Source organism: Ambystoma mexicanum, chromosome 8 (assembly GCF_040938575.1).
Source record: "Ambystoma mexicanum isolate Mex_15411 chromosome 8, UKY_AmexF1_1, whole genome shotgun sequence".
In the NCBI taxonomy this organism is placed as follows: domain Eukaryota; kingdom Metazoa; phylum Chordata; class Amphibia; order Caudata; family Ambystomatidae; genus Ambystoma; species Ambystoma mexicanum.
This window is the reverse complement of record NC_090929.1, coordinates 1,666,126,323-1,666,148,939: the sequence shown is the minus strand read 5'-3', so window position 1 is coordinate 1,666,148,939 and position 22,617 is coordinate 1,666,126,323. Positions and strand designations below refer to the sequence as shown.

At 47.2% G+C, this 22,617-nt stretch overlaps 1 protein-coding gene across 3 annotated transcripts in view; it reads left to right on the top strand.

Annotated features, from left to right (window-relative positions):
• Positions 1–22,617, top strand: part of MCMBP (minichromosome maintenance complex binding protein) — a 183,664-nt gene that overhangs the window by 133,582 nt on the left and 27,465 nt on the right. For all 3 annotated transcript variants that reach the window (XM_069611948.1, XM_069611947.1, XM_069611946.1), the window contains 3 exons: positions 515–638; positions 13,662–13,779; positions 15,496–15,661. In XM_069611948.1, coding sequence (XP_069468049.1) covers positions 515–638; positions 13,662–13,779; positions 15,496–15,661 — 408 coding nt within the window. The remainder of the gene's footprint in view (positions 1–514; positions 639–13,661; positions 13,780–15,495; positions 15,662–22,617) is intronic.

The following is a 22,617-nucleotide window of genomic DNA, read 5'->3' as shown; positions in this document are numbered from 1 at the left end:
GTTGACTACAGAAGGGCTTCTGAAAAGTTCATGGCCAGTGTTTAATAAATCTATTTTTCTGTTCAGAAGAGTAAAGTGTTCACAGCTCTGTGTTCTCTCTAAATAACTGCAATTAAAGGAGACCTGGTTTAGGCAAGGGCGGAAACGCCCACTTCCCATGCCTCGGCAGATTCGTGTCGCTTCTGCACAATGGAATCCTCCACAGTTCAGATGGATGCAAAGACGAGTGGGGCATTATTCTCTGCCTAGTCGCATCGTGTGAAATGTGGCTCAGTTGTCCATTGTGGATCCAGTCGGCCTGATTTCTGATCCCTACGTCTCCACACTGCACCATAGTGACTTTATCTGGGTCGCAAATGCTCAGTCCTTACATTTTGTCTGTTTCTACCTGCTCTCAATATTTAAAGATAATCTAATGCTGCATCTTTGTGGCCCTTGTATTTCAAAGCCTGTTTTATGGGTGAAGGTGAGCCGGGTGGAGTCTGACTTTCTCATCCTTTCTTTCCCGCTGCAGTTGTGTCCAGTTTCCTGTCGGAGCTGTCATCTGTGCGGGCAGAGCTCCTGGGCTTCCTGACCCACGCCTTGCTCGGGGACGGCCTTGCTGCAGAGTACCTGATCCTGCACCTCATCTCCACAGTGTAAGTAGCCCCCCACTCCCCCTGGCCAGGGAGTTCATTCCACCAATGAGCATCCTGTCATTCCAGGGGCCCAGGGAAATGCCTTCACAAATGCATGCTCCGAGAATTGTAGGGAGTCTGGTGGCCACCCGCAATGGGCCTCAGAAAGGATGTGTTTTGATGATGGCATCCTGGGGGATAATGCAATTACAGACTGTATGGGCAGTCCTGAGAAACGGTGACATGCATTGCCTCAATGCCTGCCCATGAGTGATTGTGCCTGAATCGTGCCTCGCCAGGACCTCCCCCACCCGTGCATGCTTACATAATACTCCCATTACACCAGTGCAGTGCTCAGTTCATGCAACTGTCTCCCCTCTGCCGTCTTGAAAGGAGAGGGATACTTGTATTTTGCCTTGGAGTCACAGTTCCCACCCCTGCCCCCCGTATGTTTTTAGAAGTGACCATTTTGCCGGTGTGTCCTCACATCCACAAAGTGTGCACCCCATAGACCTTTGCTATATCTTGGACACAGACGGGTAGATGGCGACAGCTCTGGCAGGGTACTCGGAGCACTCGATACGTGTGATCCTTTCCTGCACTTCTCAGAAAGCGTCCTGTACGTCTGGATGGGTAGAAACTGCCCTTTTCAGCAGGGACAGACACTGCTAGATTTCCTTTGCAAATCTTCCCCTTACTTCATCGGCTCCCCCGAGCACAACTCCTGGATTTTTGATTGACTTTGAAGAAAAGTGAGGGTTCTCTACTTCACGCCACTGCTGCAGTCCCTATTTTTTTCAGACATGAAGTGACATTTTGGGGTTGCCAGTACTGGGAGAGGTCCCAGTACACTGCCATCCATATTTTATGGTAAGATAGCTGTGTCGGGTGAGTGCTCGCGGCTGCGATCTGTAATCTGCAGGCTGCAACGCAAACTCACCCTTTTTTCCTTACATTGTCGATAAATGAGTATTAACTTCAGTTGGATAATGGTGCATGTAAACGTTCTCTTTAAAGCGCTTTAGCAAAAGCACTGCAGGGCTCACAATTGCTGGGAGCTATTTAGCTCTTGGGTAGGGCCTAAAAGATCCTGGTTAACTTGATACCAAAGCTAACCGGCACTCCGTGTGGTTCCTAAGGCAAAAGGGTTCAGCACAAATCTACCTACCTGACATGAACTGTGTGTCTGGGAATTTGCATTAAAAGGTACAATAATTAAACTTCAGAGGACATGTAAAGAATGGATGGTGACTGTTGGAGTTTTCCTAAAGTCCACTTGAGGTAAGACTTCATAAAACTATCCCTTGGCATACAGGTCCCCAACTCTTAGCATAGGTCTGTACTACTCCAGGATCCTTGGTAGAGTGGCAGAGCAGTCGGACTGATCATAGGAGGAAGATGTGATCTGTAGGGAAGTACACTTATCCTAGTAAATACAATAGTCCAAAGAACCTCTTACACAGTAAATGTTATATTAAACATGTACATTGTATTCTTATTTACAGGAAGTTAGATGCATACTGATTTCACTAACCAACAAACAAAGGAATTCTTAATACTTTTCCCAGGTGATTACTTGAATAGAAGTTGCTCGCGATTACAATTGTTAGCTGACACTGACAGTTTTACTGTATTATCGTACTAGCGTGCACTCGCGTTGCTTTATAGATAATTGTATTTAGTTAGCAAAACCACATCAGATAAGTGGCTTATACACACAGCAGCAAAACTTAACGACCAAATGACGCTTTTCAGAGCTCCTAATGCTTTTCAAGTCCAATCCCTAACTGTATGAAAAGTCAGTGTAGGAGTGGAGTCAAAGTCTTAGAAAGTAGCAGAATAAGCAAAGTTCCTCCTTTCAGTCACTAGAATAAGACACTCCGCAATATAACGCAAGTTAAGGGGACCCTGCTAAAGGACTTCCTAATGGGACACAGGCAGGCAAGCCTGGATCAGAGGTAGGGAGGACACCTCTTCACGCACTGTCACACTGGAGCGACTCTTTGGCGCAAGGTAAGTTCTACCGTTGGACCCACATTACCTAACGTTCAAAGAAGTAAACTTAGCTGAATTCTCCTCTGTGCAGCAGCGATGGACCCGGGACTCCTGATTCCTCGGTCTGGTGACGAAAGGGAGGACTCTGAATGGGATGTCTCAGCAGGTGTCTCGAGAGAGAGGACCCTTGGCACAGATTTCTTCGGTCTCCTTAGTCTGTGGTCTTGGCACCTTTTTGTCTCCAACATTACCGCCCGGCCGATCTTCGATTCTGAAGTCCTGCACTCTGGTGAGGGGATTTAGATGAGTGTTGTTGGACCTCTGGCGGTCCAACTGGATGTCGCCAAAGTTTTGGACGTATTCTGCTTCGCAAAGATGTTGCACTGCAAATGAGTTCTCCTGGCATTCATGGTCCGCAGCTCTAGGAAGGCACGGCACCTCGGGAGATAACTCGTTTTGTAGTTAGTCTCCGGGTTGGTTGGTCCCACCAGTGAAAGAGAGCTCCTCTGTCGATGGAAAAATGGGGTCAGGAAAGCGGTGGTCGCTTCAGTTACTGGAAGTCTCTGGTCGTCTTCACCTTCGGATCTTCTGTTCCAGTGGTTGACTTGCCTTCTGCCTCAGGAACCTCGCCTTTTATTTGGTTTTCCCACTCCTGTGCAAACTCTCTCAGCACTTTACAGAAAGGGGTGGGTGGTTGTCCATCAGAACAGCTAGCCCACCTCCCCCCCCGTCCCCCAGTGGGCACTGGTTCAATTCAGGCACTCTGGTAGATAAAGGGCAGGGGAGTGTTAAACTCTGCCCGCTTCCTGCCTACCCAGGGACACCCAAGGGTTCATGCCAAAAGACAGACACGCACACACACACGCACGTTAGAACATGGGTGACCCTATTTTGTGCAACTAGGACTGCGAATAGTCTATTTGGTAGAACATGTCCACTTCCACCAGCCTTAACTGCAGGGTTGACACTGTGACTTAAGTCACAGGAGCAGTGAGAATGGGGGATCCCTTTAGCACTCCATATAAGGTGGTGTGTGCTAATATCTCATAGGATAACTTTTTAGGAAGGATACAAATGATCACCCTAACCTTAAGAACAGTAGTTAAGGATAGTAAAAGAAGAGTTAGCAAAGGGTTCCCAGCAACACTGCAAGTAGGGTACTGTGTGCTGCAAAAGTTAAACACAGATGCCTTTGAAGAGAGATGCAGGAAAGCAGACTCCCTAGTAAAGAGAAAACACAGAACAGAATTCCAAAGATCAGATGAGAATGTATGAGGGGGGAAAAAGGCTCCCCTCATTCAGGATAGAAAGAAAAGGGTCCATACGTCCAGCAAAAGGTGCTGGGGGGGGGGGGTTCGACGGGGAGGGTTCTCACTAGGACAGGGGAGGAAGCATAACAATGATACATTGCCCTAACAGGTATATGTACTGGATCCAAATGTATGTAAGTTTCTCATTTGTAAGTTAGATTTGTTAAATGCTATGCATCAGTGTCTCCTTCTGCAGCAGAAGAGCGAGCGAGCAGGGTCACTTTACAGAACAAGAAGTGTCAACAGAGATGAACATGTGGCAATAAAGAGTGCGTAATGGAGAGGAATGCACATTACAAGATGTAGTGTTATAGCTATGGTGTGGCAGCAAAAGTAGGCAAGGACTAAATGACAGGTAGCCGCAATATTGACTAATTGACAAAAGGAAAAAAGGAAAGCAATTTCAAGAGATGGCAAAAGCGAAGACATGTAAAGCAACATGGCCAGAGACGACTGAATCAGTGAGCAATAGCGTAGAAGACAGAGTAATGCAGCAATGGAAAGAGATTAAAGATGTGTTTTTGGGTCGATGCCGCAGTTCCACCATCTTTCAGACACTCCATTAATTAACTGTTCTTTAAGGGCTCCTGCGTCATGGTGGTTCGCTCTTGGTCAGAGGAAAATCATGTCACCTAGGAGCTACTTCCCACTCCTGTTCCATGAATTCCAGTTCAGGCCCCCGCGCAATATAACTAAAACATCATTATGGTAGTACTCCTCACTTTAGGTGAAGTGCTGCAAGGGGCCCTCCATCGCCACTTTGCCATGTTTTGGGTGCACTGACGCCCATGTTGCTAGCTGTGCAGGGGATGCTGCCCCTTGCTTTCTAACGTGTATTTATTCTGTGCATTACAAGCCATAGTGCACTGGGGGCACCTTGAGTCGCCTTTTTTTGCCCCAAGTAAAAATACTGGTGGCTTTTTAAAAACATTTTTAATCGTTTTTAAGAATGCAAAATTGCTTGCTGCTGTTTTAGTAGTGATCATGCATTGAGGGCCACCCTATAGTCCAAGCGGCTCCTGTGCTTGTTTTAAATACTTTTTAAGATGGCATGGCCTTTGTTCGCCATCCTACCTTTCCAGGTGTGGGCGCTAGGCGGGTGGGGAGATGTATAATCTTTTCAGGCACCTTTTGGGGACTTTATCTTGGAAAGGTGACCTGTGTGTTACAGCTCACAGGAAATGAGGAGGGGCTTGTCTGCCACAATTCGTATGCCTCTGGGTTCCTTCAAAGCCACCCAAGGTATCCAGAGAAACCGGAAGGCAACAGCTGGAGGGGACCCTCGGCACCACAACCCTGTAGGATGGTGAGGCAAGTCTTTCCCAGCGATTCTTGATTTAACTAGGGGTTCTCCTTTTGTGGCACCATCCGTGACCAAGAACTTCCCTTTAACTGCCCTTTTCCCCATTGGGTTTACCTTGGCTGCAAAGTCCTGCTTATCGGAGTGCTGTCCGGGGTTGGCCCAGGTCAGTTCTGGCCAGGGCAGTACTTCTAGGTGAAGTGTTCTTCAACTCCAAGGGTGGTAGCAGCTCTCCTAAATACCTACTACTTGACCTTTGCCCCTTAAGGTGCTTTCTGCCGATTAACCTTTGCTCTGAACCTGAAGAGTCTTTGTCCTAAACTCCCTATGTGACTGGGCTCTCCTCGTCGAACAGAACTTTCTGCAACTCTCTAAGACTCGCTGGAGAGGGATTGGACACACAAAGATAAGATGTTCTGAGCTGTGGGTAAGCTAGAATTCCTGTGTTGGAGATTCTAGGGCCACTTTCTGTATGGTTGGTCCTCAGCCCCCGCGCCCTCACCAGCCCCTTTTTGCGATTGGCTGGTTGATTTGTGGCCAGACCCCTTTCACATGGGTATTTATATTCTGCCCTCCCTGACTCTTTTGCGGCTGTGTTCCTGGAACTCAGAAATGGCATGTCTGCCGACCTGCTAAAGGAGTTTTCCTGCAGTTTTAAAGCCCTCGCGTGGCAATACTTGCTAAGTGCAGTGGTTTGGCCTTGTCCCAGTTTGGGCTTTTTGCTGCCAGAAGTCTGTTCTGGATTTCGTGGATTCTCTGGTCGATTTCCCATGTCTGCTGCGTCAAACCCTCCACTTAGGAACAGTTTATGGGTCCTTTTACAGCCAGGATCGTCTGTTTAGCTGTGGGTTGCTGCAGGAGACCAGAGTGGTCCTGTGCATTAATCACTGCGCTGGATCTTCCGCTTGGGACGTCTGGGGATGCTACCAGCGGTTGTCTCCCTCCTGGGACCGTTTGCTGCCATGCTGCTGGTAGTTTGTTTGGGCTCCCTCTTCTCCTTGGAGACCCACTATCTGCATCGTGCACTCCTGGTTGGAAGGTAGAGACCCTGGGTCTTTGTTAGCCCAGGATTTAAGTCCTAGCGAAGTAAATCCTACAAACCACACACGTGGAGAAGCGTTACCGTAGATTTCTTTGAAAGCCATTTCACCTAATTTATTAAACTGAAAATGGTGGGGAAATAGTATCTGTGTAATGCATAATAGGTGGGGTGTTGGGCTAAGGGTATAAGTTAGGGTAGGGAGGGGTAAGTAGAAAAAGTAGATTTCATTTTTCAGTGAAATTGATTCTGTGAAATCTCCATTAGGTTAAATATTTTCGAAGAATTCACATACATCTGTGGAGGAGAGACGTCTACTTACCAGGTTGCTGTGTCTCTGGCACCCCCCCCCCCCCGCCCCCAAACTTAGATTGGGGTGTCCTCCTGTGCTGCAGTTTCCAGGGTCCATCTTCCGACCTCTGGAACACTTCCTTTTGGGTGGGGTGTGGGCTCTTCTGGATGTTCTTGGGGTTGATCATCCATCTCCACGCCTATGGGGTAGATCTGTTATTTCCTCCTTCAGTGTGGACGGGGCTTTAACCTGTATTATAGTCTATGGAACTGTGAATGGACACTGGAACGCTCAAGTGATACTGGGGTACTTTCCTACCTTTGGACATTTTTACTGGATCCCCCGCTCTGGACTAAGATTCTCAGATTTTTCTATCCAATTTTTAAAGTCCTCCCTTTCATTTCTTCACTTGTGAAAGGTACATGTTCTAAACAACTTCGACCTGAGACCAGATCTCGCTTGTATGACATTTGCCAGGGTTGGGCTGATTTCTTAAGTGCAGTGGCGGAATGGTTAGAAGATTTACTGAGCGCCTGACCAACACTCTCGTGAGTCTTGGGAACAGAGATTGACATTGAGTGCTCCGTAGGCTGCGGCATAGACCCATATAATATTATTATGGACTGTCTGAGATCTACAATACATGGGGAAAACCCAGGAGGGTAGAGGCGAGAATAGGCACATCTTTGATGCCAGAATTAACGAGTCTGACTCGAACGCAAAAATCTCTCTGCTCAAGAAACAGTTGTCCCCTATTGGATACATTAAGGGGAGAAAACGTGTGTGCCGAAAGCATAAGAACCTGGTCATATCCCTAAAGAGAGATCTCTGTTAAAGATAATCAGGCTATTTTGAAACAACTGTAGTGGGAACGGAGGAAAATTCTGGGGTACCATCAATAAGACTCTGGGGCTTTCCATGGATTCACAGATTAGGGAGCAAATCTGGGTTGATTTTTTATGGAGAAACAATACCTTCTATCAGAAGTCTTTACAAATGATAAAGATCCCTCTTTGGGTCCCATTAGTGGGGGCACCTGCCCGTGGGAGATTGATGATGATATCATCTGGCCCGTAGACCATCTTAAACCCTCGCGGGCACCTGGCCCTAATGGTACCGTTTGTTTTGAAGGAATCACCATCTGTTTGGGCAACCATTCTTAAAGCCCTGTTTGATCAAATCTTCAGGACCCACAAAATCCCTGTGTCTTGGCTACAGTCCATTATTATTCCTCTATTTAAAAAGGGTGACCCCCTGGAACCAAGGAACTACAGGCCTATTGCTCAGACTGAAGCGATTTAGTAAAGTGTTTGCTATAGTGCTCCTCAAAGATCTAAATTATAGCATCACTCAGTCTCGAGCTCTGTCCAGATTCGAGGTGGGATTTAGGAAGCAATTGGGGTGGTCTTAATGCTACCATGTTAGCTCATTTACATCATAACGTCCACCATAGTAATGCCGGGGCGGTTTACATGGCCTCCCTTGACATGTCTAATGCGTTGCACTGTGTGGTGAGGTCAGTGCTGTGGACCAAAGTACTTCAGATGAATATCCTCAGAAAACTGGTTCAGTTGCTCTCTTCTGCACACAGGCACTACTCTGCAGATACGTCTTACTCGAGATGGCTCTTTCCTCAGTTATCAGATCTTGTGTATGATGAAAGCAAGGATGTACTTTAGCGCCGACCCGTTTCACTTTGTCTCTGACCTGAATAAGGTGTGGCAGGGGACTGCTATTGCGTCTGCTAGGCTTGGCAGTCTGATGTTGGACTGGCTCACCTTTACTGACGATTTTATTCTTTTCGATCGAACAGCCATGGGCTTTCAAACCAAGATAAATATATTCTAGAAGTGTATGTCCTAGAAAATAATATGCTACCTAACGGGATGAAGTCGAAAGTGGTGGTTTTTGCCAAGGGACGTAAACCCAAGATTATGGGTAATAAGACCTGAAAGTTTAGGTCTGGTAACATCTATGGAATAGTTGGGTTACACGCTCAGTGATAACACTTCTATGGCTATGTGGATCGAAACCGACTGTGTACATTTTCTATTATGCCTGCTGTACGCTATTATTTGGCTATGGTCGAACCGATTTTGCTTTAGGTTAGACATCTGTCTGCTTGGTGCGGGTGATAATGTTAAATGCCATTCAAGGCAAATTATGGAAGGTGGTTTTAAATTTGTCTCTGCAGTCCCTAATTTGGTCATTAGGCATGAACTTTGCCTCATTTCCCCTGAAGGCACGTCAACATACAGGAAAATTCTGTATCCAGTAGCTAATTCATTATATGGGGACCTGAATCGCATTATGATGGAAGAGTCCACTAGGATTATTAATTTAAGATTTGGATTCATGATGCGTTAATTCATATTGGGATCTCCGAAGATGAGTTGATATACAAACCTGGAGTTGCAAAAAGATTGAGTCCGATTGGTTGGAGACGGTTGATAGTATTGGCAAATACTCTACCCATATCGAATAGGCCCAGTTTATACACTCTGTTCCCAAGTATTTACAATGCTTCCCGTGTGGTAAGGTCCGGGCGACATCTACGATTTAGGTTGACTCAATTCCTTTTTAGGGAAAGAGCGAAAGGTTGGAAAACTTCCCCTGCACTGGGCACTTTAGTACATGGTAGATTGTGCAATAGTATGAACATGAAGGAAAGTCTGAAGCATTGGGTCATTGACTGTACATATTTTAATGAAAGTAGGCATAGCTGTTTCAAGAACAAAGGCTGTGGCGACTCTGAAATTGCCAGGAATCTGTTTTGTTGTAGGCTAATGTGGGAAGAAAATGTGTCACTGACTTTAGCATTGAATTCATTTTTAGTATATGTATGATCAAGTAAAAGAAATGTGAATATTTAAAGTGTCCTTTTATACTTTCTTACTGTATATAATGATTGATTTATCTTTTCACTTTGTGAAGTTGAAGATTTTTACTGTTGTGTAAGACTGTACGCCATTGTGTAATATTTTTCTGTTTTTAAGAAACTATAATCACACTAAAGGTACATGAAACAATGTAAATTCGACTGGTAACACTATATTTTTCCATGAAATGTTCATGGGGTCTTGGAAGCCTTGGCTAAATTTCACTGCGGTTCCATCCCCTCTCAGGCCTTAATGTGTTTTTCTAGGCAACTGGGCAATAAGGGCCGAGGAGGTCGGAATTGATAAGTTGTGTTTTAAGCCTAGGGGTTGTAAATCAAATTTTCCCTCTGAACAATTGTTTCCCATTTCTATCCCATGCCATGTCCGGTGCCGGCCTCCAGATCTAGGGCCGTTCATGCGCACTAGTGTTGGCATGTGCCTTCAGGACAGTGCACTTAGCTGTGCAGGCTACTAGGTACTTACCTACTTGTTGGGTTGTATAGTATCTTGATTCTCCCCACCCCTGTTTTATTTTGAGTGTTGGCCCTATGCAAAGGACCCACAGTTGGACATTGAGGTTAGAAGAGTTCTTATACAGGCTAAGATTTTATAAATCTACCGGGTATTTGTTGAATATTGTGTATTATCCCCTAAGGTACTTATTTGACCTGATATTTAATAGTCAATCACAACTATTTTTCAGTGTGGTCTATTTTCTGGATTTGTGTGGACTAATTATACCTGCGTCGACCTACTTCTTCCCCCTACCTGAGAGTTGAGTCTTGTCAATCTGCCCATGCTATTCACATTTGGAGACATTGGGCTTCCCTTGTCTATTTTGGCCCTCTTACCCCTGCTGCCCAACTAGTTGTTGTAGCTTCCTCAACAGTGTGGTACAACACCTGCCTTCATAGCCCCCTTATGAAGCCTATGTATTTGTATGTGCTAAGAACCTCATCCATACTTTAGTGGTTACAGTACATGTATTCACTCTGTGTACAGATCTAAAGTAGTATGCAGCCTGTTCGAAATAGCAGAAGGAAAGCAGCCAATCTTTCCTATGGGATACCCTTTCCTATCCTGACTTTTCTGCTTTACTTTACTATTTTGTTCATTCGTATGGGGAAGATTAAGGGGGATCTGCAACCTTTAGCTCTCCAAATGTTTTGTACGAACACTTCCATGAGTGCCCCTCCCCCAGCATAGTCCATGGTGAGGGATCATGGGAGTTGTAGTCTAAAACATCTGCAGAGTTGCAGGTTGCAGGCTCTGTCAGGAGGGTGGGTGAGATAGTCTCGACTTTACCCGAATCGAGGGTGGTGCTGCGGACACACCTCTCTTTCATGACGAAGGTTCTTTCGGAATTCCTCCTCAGCGAACCTTTGATGTTACCAGTTTTATTTCCCAAAACCTTTGTCACCTGCTGAAAGGACCTTGAACTTGCCGGACATTGCTTGTGCCTTGAATTTCTACGTGGCTCGCACAAGAATTTTCAAAAGACCCCCCTTCAAGCTTATGCATCAGGCCCCTCTCAAGTTCCTGTCATGGAAAACTGCTTTCCTTGTGGCAATCGCCGCCACCCGGAGGGTGGCTGAGATGCATGCCCTGTCCTGCAAGCAGTCATACCTGACTTTCCACTAATCGAGGGTGCTGCTGTGGACGCACCTGTCCCTCACGCCAGGTTCCATCGGAATTCCACCTCAACAAACCTTTACGTGTTCTTTTCCCTAAACCATAGTCTCTGGCTGAGAGGGGTCTTGCACTCGCTGGACCTTGCTCATGGCCTGAAGTTCTACATGGCACACAGAGTTTTCGAAAGACTTAACAGTTGTTTGTGGAATTTGGTCCTGTGATCCATGGGAAGGACTTGTCCAAGGCTTCATCTCAAAGTGGCTCTCCGGCTGCATCATGCACGGTCATCGGTTGGCGAACCGACCGCTGCCCGGCCGTCTGAGACCCCATTCCACCAGAGCGATCGCTGCTACGATGGCATTCCTGGCTGGTGTACTCTGCAGGGCTGCTACGTGGATGTCCACGCACACTTTCACGAAGTTCTACTGTCGACAGGATTCCAGGGAGGAGTCCAGGGTCGGCCAAGCAGTGCTGTGCAACCTGTTCACTTTAGGCGTGCCTGTTCCAGAGGTAAGAGTGAATTGCTTCTGTTGACATGGTTGTGTAATGTTGTACTGCTGTTAATTCGTTCTTCATGAGCATATGAATCCATGCCAGACCCCATGCTGGAGAAGGAACACAATACTTACCTGTAACTATTGTTCTCCAGCATGGGTCTGGTATGGAGTCGCATGCAAACCCTCCCTCCAGCCCCACTGCGGCTCCTCTTGGTCATACTGCCACTTTAGATGCTTACCAAATCTGAAGATGTCAGCCAGAGGGGCTTAGGTAGAGGACAGGCATTGGCTGGGGGCAGTATGACCCAGAGGACAGTGATTGGTTTATGGGAGTAATACAGTTTTGTGAGCGAGGATTCCCAGCCTGACGGGGAATATTCATGAGCATGTGAATCCATGCCAGACTCATGCTGGAGAACAATAGTTACAGGTAAGTAACCTGTTCCTTTTTGTACTTGCGTGCCTAACTGGAATTGTTGGTGGTGTTCTGTGTGAACTCGTAGCCCTAGCACTCGCAGCCGTCTTGAGTCTAAGCCATGCCGCTCTGCTGCCTTACCTTGACTGGGTTGTCTAGACTTCAGTGTCTTTCTGGTTCTCCATAATAGGTTGTTCTCCCAAACTCCACCCTAGGGTGGGTTTTGGAAATGCATCTTAACGGGTCTCCTGGATTGATTAGATGGAGCATGAATGCAAGCTCCTGAATCTAGGAGACAATGGTTAGATTGGATTTAAAGAGTGGACCAGAAGAATATTTGTATTTTTTAATTTTATTTTTTTCTGTAATTCTAAATTGTATACAAAACCACTGGTTCTATAGAACATTGACTGGAGTGGGCGATGAGTGTGTAAACCAGGTAAGTACCAGGAGTTCAAAAAGCTTCCAAATGTGTCCGTCATAGGTATCAATGGGACAAATCCAGTAGGCCTGTTGCAGTTATGGAGAAAAGGTCCATTGTTTTATCCCACAGGTGAAGCAGGAAGGGCCACCAGCCTACTGAGGAGCCAGAGGGAAGAGTCCCAGCCAAAGTTTCAATAACCAGCAGGCCAGGAAGAGCTGGTTGTAAGTGAACTCGAGACCCAATCTTCTCAATGGAGATAAATGATAGGCGGAGGACTGCCAAATGCCTCGGGAGGATAGCTCAGGGGCAACGCACTTGCCTTGGAAGCAAGACGACACGGAGCAACACAGGTTCGATCCCTGGGTCCGTGCTTGGAAACCTCTGAGTATTAAGCACGTTATAAATAACCTATCATATATGCCACTGTGACTGGACTTGGGACCAGAGGACACAAGGACCTAAGTGCAGGGGGACTCCTTTGGCCCAGGAATGGCAGGTGCACAAGTGATTGGGTGCTGTTTAGATTGTGTTATCGGGTCAGACTCGAAACTCAATGGCGTAAGCCCAATGAGGGGCACTTACCATGTGGCGAATAAGGCAACAGGAGCACTTTGCAGGACGCAGCAAGGCTCAGACATGGCCGGTCAAGCAGGAGGTTACAGCAAGCAAACCAGTCCCTCTGAGAAAATGGCTAAAAGTGACCCTGGAAGCCCTGCAAGGGAGCAGTGTAGCTAGTAACCCCTCTGCTTTCCAGGGAAGCAAGTGGAGAGACTCCACTCTTAAGCACCTACATCAAAAAGATGTTGGCAGGGGCACAGCAACTGCAGGCGAGTAAGGGTTCTGCACTAACAGCCTGTCCAACCAGCAAGAGGGGACTAAGTGACAAAGGAAGAGGCCAGCATAGTATCCCTACAGCATGGAGAGGCAGGATGCAAACAGGACTAGGATCAGTAATCATGTGTTTTTGTGCAATTCTGGCATAATAGGTTGTTTGGCAATGTATAGTGCATCAGTTTGGGTTAAATGTTATCTTATTTCTGTGCTTCCTCTTTGGCCAGCAGCAATGCCATAATGAGTGCTTCTGACAATATTGTTCTACAAGTGGGTTAATAGGGCAAGTCATGGAATGGGGGCCTTTTCATGTGCATCTGAAATCTGTCCTAATGGAGCTAATCTTTAGCTTTTCTTTCAGGGTTTTTACTTGTGGTGTGCAGCTAAAGTCTTCTGTCCTTTGCTTCCCTTTTCCTCCCCCCCCCCACAGATACTCGCGGAGAGATGTCCTCCCACTAGGGAAGTTCACACTGAATCTGAGTGGCTGTCCCAGAAATAGTGCCTTCACAGAGCTGACGTACCGAGTCATACAGCAGCTTGTTCCAGCGGTAAGGTGATTGTGGGGATGGTGTGGAAGGTATTGCTGCTTCTAGGGCTCCGTGGCTCCACGCCCATTCTGTTTAGTCATGCAAAGTAGGAATCGGGGCAGACATAATTACATCTTTTATAATGTGAACTCCGGACACCAGTCTCCAAGCGCAGGACAAGGATTCAAACCTGTCTCTTTTTACAAACGCTTTGCCCCTGAGCTATCCTCCCTTCTCACGTACTTGGATTCTAGTCTTTCCTGCCGGTCTCTTAAGACAAATCGCTACTGTTTCAGTTCTAAACGGACTACTCAAACTTTATGTAAAGTAGCTGTCTGTGTTCTAACCAAGCACAAAGTGTATGGCAAGAGGTAGGTTCAGAATATGTTGTCGAACAACACAATTGAGTGCAGATATTCACAGTGGAACTGCTCAAAATGTGAGCATATCACTTTGGACAATCCGGTTTTAAGGATGCTCTCACATTAACCTTTTTTTGCAAATGCATAAGTCTTAGGTGCTGAACGCATGTGCCCTTTTAAGCAGAGGTGTGGCAAATGCTCTTTTTGATGGTGTCAAAGTTTTCTTTAAGTTTGTCCACCCATGCCTTCAATTCCTAGAGGTATTCACAAGCTGGGGGGGTGTAGAACTAGACATGATCCTCTCCATGCTGACCTAGGTCCGGTGGGTCAGATAATGAACCTGCCTGCTGTCCCTTCGCTTGCGCTTCTAGCAACCAGACCCTTTCTCTGCGCTGAAACAAGCAGCCCTTGATCTCATCCTGGATTGGCCAAATTCCCCAGTCTCCTGAATTGTAAGTGCACAAGCACCCAGTAGCCATCTGACTGCATAGCATGCTATCCAAGAGAAGCAATGTCATTAATACATCCTCCTGTTCTTGAGCTTATGTAAGTTTGCTGCCTCCATGTGAAAACATGCCTAATAACATGAATGGAGGTGTTTTCTTCACTTCTGCACCAGCACTTCCTTTTCGGTTGTGGGTGGCATGTGGAGTGCACAACTATTAGCCGCACTCATGATTTCTTTTCCTTTCTTATACTGTAAGGCTTTTCTGCATGTTCGCCTGATAGTTTTTGCATTTCTAGTTTTCTCCCATCCCCACCATCCATACAGGATCTAGAAATGCAACATTAACTTTAGATTGAGCAATGCTATTTTAATCTGTTTTCGACGTGCACACTTTCCCAGTCCTAACTTTTGCTATCCGTAAGCAAGTAAAGGATTTCTGCTTTGTGGCTGTGTTTTTACATGCATTGTATGTCTATAAAGCCTGTTTATCCTGTGCTCTGCCTCTCATTGGCTCTTGTACGTGCTCTGTGAGTTAATAAAAACAGACTGTGTCTATCTGTATATAAGATGGTATGTAAGTGAGAGAAGCTTGACTTGGGGTGACTGCACCAAACCTGATCTGTGCGCGAACGACCTACACAGCACATAGTGTAAGGGATGTCTGATCTGTTCAAGCGAGCTTCCCATTGCATGAGTCCTACACACCCCACTATTGAACCCTGAAGCCAGGTTGGCTAAATAACCTTTTAAGTATCCCACCCACTGCATGTTAATGAGGGAATTGTGCACTGTTGCCAATTCTGCAGATTTTTCTTCAACAAATTGATGGGTTGATTGCAGCTCCTTTAGTTAGTTTGTGATCAGCAGCGAATAAGTGAGTAAGGCTCGTTCCGTGGGTTGACTGATCTGTCTGTTGCTTTCGTGTAGTCGCACCATCTGCGAATGACGATACAGAACATGAATGAGTTGAAGTTTATTCCTCGCAAGGACTACACTGCCAACCGCCTGGAGAGCGGCATCTTGCAGCTGGCTGGACACACGTCTCTCATGCTAGATGAAACCACGCTGGAGCAAGGACAGCTGGACACGGCCGGTGAGTATAGACTCCCCTGCGTTTGAGGCTGGTGAATCCGAAGACGGCCCGCTCCTATTTTCCTCTCTCCTCCCCTAGCCTGGTTGGGAATTCGATGTATGAGTTAAAGTTGCTGCAGGTGGTTTTGAGATGGCTTTCACAAGCGCTGTTGGTGGGTGGGCTTGCCGTTTCAGGGTGGGCTTGCTGTGGCTGGGCTACTTGCATAGTTCATCCACACACTAGGCCCATGGATTGTGTGTTGAAGTGTTAGGAGTAATGCATTTGGGACGGAGCATGCTGGAGCAGTATGCATTTTGTTCTCGAGCATTCATCGGCTGCTCCCTGCCATCGTTGCAGCATCACTCAACCACAAGAGTTCCACTTACCCTCATCGCCTCATATTGTGATGGTGCTTGCGTAGTTTTTGGTCGACCTCATCACAATGAGGGCTGCATAGTATGCCACTACTCTCAGCCTTGGGAGCACATGAATGTTTCATAACATTGTAGATTTGTAATGTCTCATTTTCTTTGGTATCCTATGTTTCCAGTCTAGAAGTGCCTCCATTGGCCGACTTAGAGGTTCTTCATGTTGCCACATTTCACATCGTATGGTTCTGCAGTATGGGCTTCATCTGTCGGATCACTCTAGCCTCTTTGGAAGACTATACAAATGAGACCATTTTCCCTTGCTAGTTGTTGGCCAAACATTTTAAATGATGCATTATGGTTCCTGAAGAATGTATTCTCTCCTTTCCATTGACTAATAAACCAACACTGACTTTGTAGACCCCATATTCCTCCTCATGGAATCTTTGGACCCTGTTCGTGCATTGACGACCATCATCCTTCAGAGTTGGCCACCCCTGAGCAGAGTAGCAGGACTCAAAGGCACTGCCTTCATTTGAGGACCAGTTGTTCCTGGATTTTTGTATGTCCACGCTAATGCTGCTTCTTTTGGATCGTTCTTATTCAGAATGGGTGTTAGGGAGATTTATCATTTTTATGCTTCACCCTCTCTCCTAGTGAGACCCCCAGCACTTTTTGCTGGACTTCTAAACTGAATAAGGGGAGCCTTTTTCCACTCATTCATTATTTGCTCAGAACTTTGGACCTCTGCTCTGTTTTTCCTTTACTATGGTGTCTGCTTTCCTCTGTCTTTAAGGAATCTGTATTAAACCTTTGCAGCACACAGCACCTTCTCTGCAGTGTTGCTGGGAACCTTTTTGTCTTCTCCTTTGAGATTCATTCTTTATCCTTACCAACTACAGTTCTTAAGGATAGAGGGATACTGTGTATTCTTCCTTAAAACTTTATATCATGAGAGTAGCACACACCACCTTATATGGAGTGCCAAGGGGATACCTAGTATCCCCCTTCAAATGGATTGAGTCCTCCCAACATATTCCTCATCTATGACATGTATGTCCACAGCTGTGTTGCTTCGGAAATATTTTTGGCAGAGGGCGTTGGGTCGATGTCCCTCCAAGGCCTCCGTGGAGGGTGACTTGATTGGATGTTATAAGTAGCACGTACGGCGCCTGTAGCCTCAGTTCAGTTTTTTCCGCAAATGTTTGGTTCGTAAAACCCGGCGCGCCTCGTGGTTACTCAAGTTACTGTATTATGTCGTCTTCTACCCAGACGACCCTGAGGGCTGGCTTCAAGAAATGTCGGACTGCGGCTCCAAGATGTTGATTACGGATCCGCATAGAATTTGTAGTGCCTGGGCGAGGACCACACTACGGATGACTGTTCGAAGAGTTAGTCGTTGACTGCCAAGGCCTTGAAGGAACATAGGGGGAAATTAAAGGTAGGCAGGGTGTCCAAGTTACGTACATCCAAGTCGACCAGTCTTTCGGTCGACGAATCGAGAGGGGACTCTCCTTGTCAGAAGAGGTCCAAGCATGCCAGGTACCACAGTGGTTTGCGGCACTCTTTGTCGAGGAGGTCCAGGAAGCGATGTCGCTGTTCGCCTTCCTCGTCCTCTTCGGACGACGCCTGCTCAATAAAGGTGACCTGCCTCACCAAATCCTCGACTCCGGAGGAGTGGGATGCTTTCCGGGTGCAGATGGTTAAGTTGTTTCAGTCCCAAGGCACAGTTCTGTCTGCGCCTTCTGACGAAGCCGGCTGGGAACTGTCTCGCCGGATACTTGTGCGCCTTCGGGCCGGGGTGGATGGCGTGATGAACATCAGGAGCCTTCGAGGCCCCGTTCGGGCAAGGCATCTGGTGTGCACCAGAGACTTGCCAGGTCCAGGTAGTGCTCTTCATCTCTGGCGAAACCTGCGAAATCCTAGGCTCTCTTGAAGGTGTCGACTCCATCGGCGCCACGCCAGTCGGGTGCGGCTGTCGGGGTCTTTGCCTCCGGTCAAGCTCTCGAAGCCGTCGGGGGTCATCGACTCTCTCGGTGCCATCTGGACCAAATTTACCGGGGGAAGTCCCTGGGACTCTGGACCCTCAGAGGAAGGCTACTCTCAGGTTCTGTCTGATCTTTAAGATCTTCACCAACCCCCTCCTCACCTGATGCCTTGAAGGTAGAGGTAGCGTCTGTATCTGTGTCCCCGGAGTCGTCCGAAGATAGCTCTTTCCTTCTCTGTCTCCAATTATCGCTGGGCTTCATACATGTCCTTTTCCCCTGTTTGGAGTGATGGGAGTGAGCTCCACCGGAGGCCACTTTGCCAGAGGTGCAGCTTGCCTGGCCGCGGGGACCCCGGGGAGCCCACCCCACGCCAGGGAAAAGCTTTGCCGAAAAAACCTTGCAGATGGTTATGGCTGAATGGACAACGAATCCCAGAATGCACCGTGTAGTTGATGAAGTGTTCCGTGATATCTCTGGGAGAAGATCAGAATGCTTGAATAACACAGACAGATGGAAACTCGGAGACTGGAGGTGAAAGGGAAAGGTAGCGTGGCGTGCACCTCGCTTAGGATAGAACACGCGTGCACGGGGAAGAAGGGGAATACAAGAGGTAGGCAAAGTAGAAGGCACAAGGAGTGCAAGGCGTCTGAGAACGGCAGAAACGAAGGGTATGCCGTTTGGGAGCGGCAAAAGAGTACACGCACACTGCACACATGCTTGCGTACACACACACACACACGCGTGCACACACACACATACACACGTACATGTGCTGGATTACCTTCCGTAGCACTGGAAGTTGCAACGCGAATGTGTTAGTCGCTTCCTGGAAGATAAAGGCCGAATTAGTCCTTCCTCTATTGCTCATGGTGACATGGCCAGCAAGCATCAAATGTCTAGACCGCGTACAGCGTTCTCAGGGAATAGTCCTTCCTCTATTTCCTCCATACTCTCCATGGCAGGCGAGCCGTGAGTTTCCATGGTAGGCGAGTCATGACGGCTACATTTAAGTCTGTGCGACTGAGAAGAGGTGTAATCCTCTCCCTTGGGCATTGATTTTTCGTCCTCATAAATGTCCAGAGGAGGAGGTTGGTCCTTTTGATCTTCCGTATGGTACTCCTGGTGTTCCGGAGTGTCTCTTTTCCGAGGAGAGTCGGATGGATAATCTGTGTCAGTCTTTGCATGATGCCGGTGTCCAGACACTTGGTCGACTGAAAACTGGTCGAAAGACATTTGGTCGACGCTATTTGGTCAAACCAAATGGTCGAATTTTTTAATTTTATATATATATATTTTTCGGGTTTTCGTTTTTTAAAAAAAAAGGGGTTTTTAGAAAAAAAAGGGGTTTTTAGAAAAAAAAGGGGGGTTGGGGGGCGGGGGCCCAAAAAAAAAAGGTGAAAATAAAAAATAAACCAAATTCGACCATTTGGTTTTCGACCAAATTGGTTCGACCATTTGTCTGGTCGACCAATTTTTTTCGACCAAATGTCTGGTAACCCATGATGCCCATGGCCTTGACACTTCCCCTGAGATGGAGTTTGGTAGGCCGGATTTTTGGGGGAATCATGCCGACTCCTCTTATCGGAGATTAATGTTGAGAGTTGTGGAGTACTTGGGCTGGTGCAGGCCTCCGATGCAATTTTTGATAAAGACGATTTTACAGATATTTTGTATCGAGTCCATCCACTGACCCAGTGCTGCCATTTCAGTTGTTGGTCTGCAGCGGAGTCCAAACTACACATCAATCTTTTGGAGCTGAGAGCAATCAGGCTAGCACTGAAGGCTTTCCAGCCATCTGTACAGGGAAAGAATGTCCTGATAATGACGGACAACACAGTGGCCATGCATTACCTCAACAAGAGGTGGTGTATGCTCCCTCCCTCTGTGCAGGAGGCAATGCAGCTCTGGTTCTGGGCAATTCAAGAGGGAATCTCCTAAGCAGCAGTACATCTGGCCGGAGAGGAGAACGTGGCGGCGGACGCTCTGAGAAGGCAGAGCGCAGTTTCCCACGAGTGGGGAACTAGCTCAGAAAGTCCTTCAAGAGATCTTTGCCCTTTGGGGAACCCTACAGCTGGACCTGTTCGCAACCGGTGCCAACCGGAAGTGCGAAAGGTACTGCTTGATGGAATTTCCTCCGAGAGGAGCTCTAGGAGGCTCATTTGTCGTGGATTGGTTATTCCCACTTCTGTATGCATTTCCTTCGATCACCGTCATTCCCTAAGTTCTCAGGAGGTTACGATGGTTCGGGACCCGCATGATTGCTCCGTATTGGGCCAGGAGAGCGTGGTACCAGGACCTTTTAGATATGGCCATCTGTCCTCCGATACGTCTTCTCCAAAGAGGATCTTCTCTCGAGAGGAAGTTTGGGATCTCCATCCAGAGGTCAAGACTCTCAACCTTTACGCATGGTTTCTGAACGGTTGAGCTGTAAGGATTGGGACCTCCCAGATGACGTGATGGAGGTATTGCTTTCGGCCAGACAGCCAGCAACAAAGTCCCTATACCGTTGCTGTACGTTTTGCGACTGGTGCAGAGGACAGAATGGTGATTCTTTTCAGTGCTCTATTTCAGAGGTTCTCTCCTTCTTACTTTCTTTGGCCCACAGGGGTCTTCAGGTGGGAACCCTTAAAGGTTACTTGGCAGCGCTTTCTATCTTTAAGCGCTCATCTGAGGAATGCTCCTATTTTAAGATACTGCTGATCACTCAGTTGCTGAAAGGGCTCACAAATGTTCCTGCTGTCGCAATTTCAGGTGCCGGACTGGGACCTTAATTTGTTCTTAAAACTTATGATGGGTGCTCCTATTTGAACCTTTGTACTCTTGTCCGTTGAGATTGTTGACATTTAAGACTGTTTTCTGGGTTGCAGTTACCTCTGATCGAAGAGTGAGCGAATTGCAGGCACTTTCTTCTAAGCCACCCTTTACTTTGTTCCACAAGGACAGGGTTGTATTGAGAGTACGTCATCCTTCCGACCTAAGGTAGTGTCAGAATTTCATTTAAGTCAGAAGGTGGTGCTCCCCGCCTTCTATCCTCCTCTGTATACTAGTAGGGACAAGGAGAGACTCCATAGGTTGGATCCTAGGAGGGCATTGAGCTTTTATCTTTCTAGGATATCCAAGGTCCGAGTGGACGACCAGCTCTTTGTGGGGGTATACTGGACACCGTTTGGGCCAGGCGGTTTCTAAGCAGACCTTGTCTAGGTGGATCATCCTCACTATTTCAGAATGCTACAGGTTGGCTGGCAAGGACCTCCTGAGGGCTTGCAGGCTCATTCCACCAGGGGAATGGCTACATTGACAGTCCTGCAGAGGGGTGTACCGGTTAAGAACATCTGCGATGTTGCAACGTGGTCGTCCATACACACGTTTGTTAAGCATTATTCCCTGGATACTTCCCATATCCAGGATGTTGCCCTTGGTAAGGCACTGCTTTACTCTGCCATTTAATTGTGTATGACTACATTATTTTCCCTCTTCCACACATGGATACTGCTTTGGGCGTCTGTCATAGATGAGGAATACATTGGATGACACAATCCATTTGATGAACAAGGTACTTACCAACTGGTAACATTCTTTCGACTGGATGTTCCTCCAATGTATTCCTCATTACCCTCCCAACCTACCCCTCTTGAATTTCCCATGCCGTTCCAGCTTATGTTCCAGCAAGGCTAAGAGCAGTCGATGCTGCATTATAGGCACGTGTGCCGCACGTTATGAGGGGGAAAAACATGAACTGAGGCTACGGGCGCCGTGCATGCTACTTATGACATCTGATAATGTCAGCCTCGACCGAGGCCTTTGAGGGACATAGACGCGATGCCATCGACGAAGTGCACCATCTGCTGAAAAAAAATATTCCGAAGCAGCACTGTGGACATTACATATCGTAGATGAGGAATACGTTGGAGGAACATCCAGTCGAAAGAACGTTACCAATTGGTAAGTAACTTGTTGTTCTCTCTTCTCCTGTGACTTTAGTCACATAGACAACCCTGTAGTTATAGTTGGTAGCAGTGGACGTGTTCTACCAACTATTGTGCTATTTCTTATCGCAGACAGTATTCCCAGTCTCGGTTATGCACAATAGGGTCTCCTAAGTTCTAACATGGTTGCTCCTTTCTTTGTTTGTCATTTCCATCATGGTTGTTCTTTTTGAGCCCTTATACCATTCTGTGGGGAGAGAGGGGTCGGTGTGTGTTTTTACCTTTGGCAGGAACCGTTGGGTATCCCTCCCTAGGCTCCAGTGTGTCTGGGCAGGCAGGAAGGGGTGGAAGAGTTTACACTCCCCTGCCTTTTGTCTACCAGATTGCCTGAATGGAACCAGTTCCCACTGGGGGGGGGGGGGTGCGCGCTAACTGTCCTGATTGGACAGCCACCTGCCCCTTTCTGTAAAATGCTGAGTTTGCACAGGAGTGAGTGGGAAAACTGAATAAAAGGTGAAGTGCCTGAGGTGAAGGGACTAGAGGACCCGACGCTGAAGACGACCAGAAACGCCTGCAGATCCTTCCAATCACTGAAGCAACCACTGCTGTCCTGACCCCATTTTCTAATCGCCGGAGGAGCTCTGAAGAGTGCAACTCCTTCCCTTTGTCTGGTGGGACTGGTCAATGGTAGAATC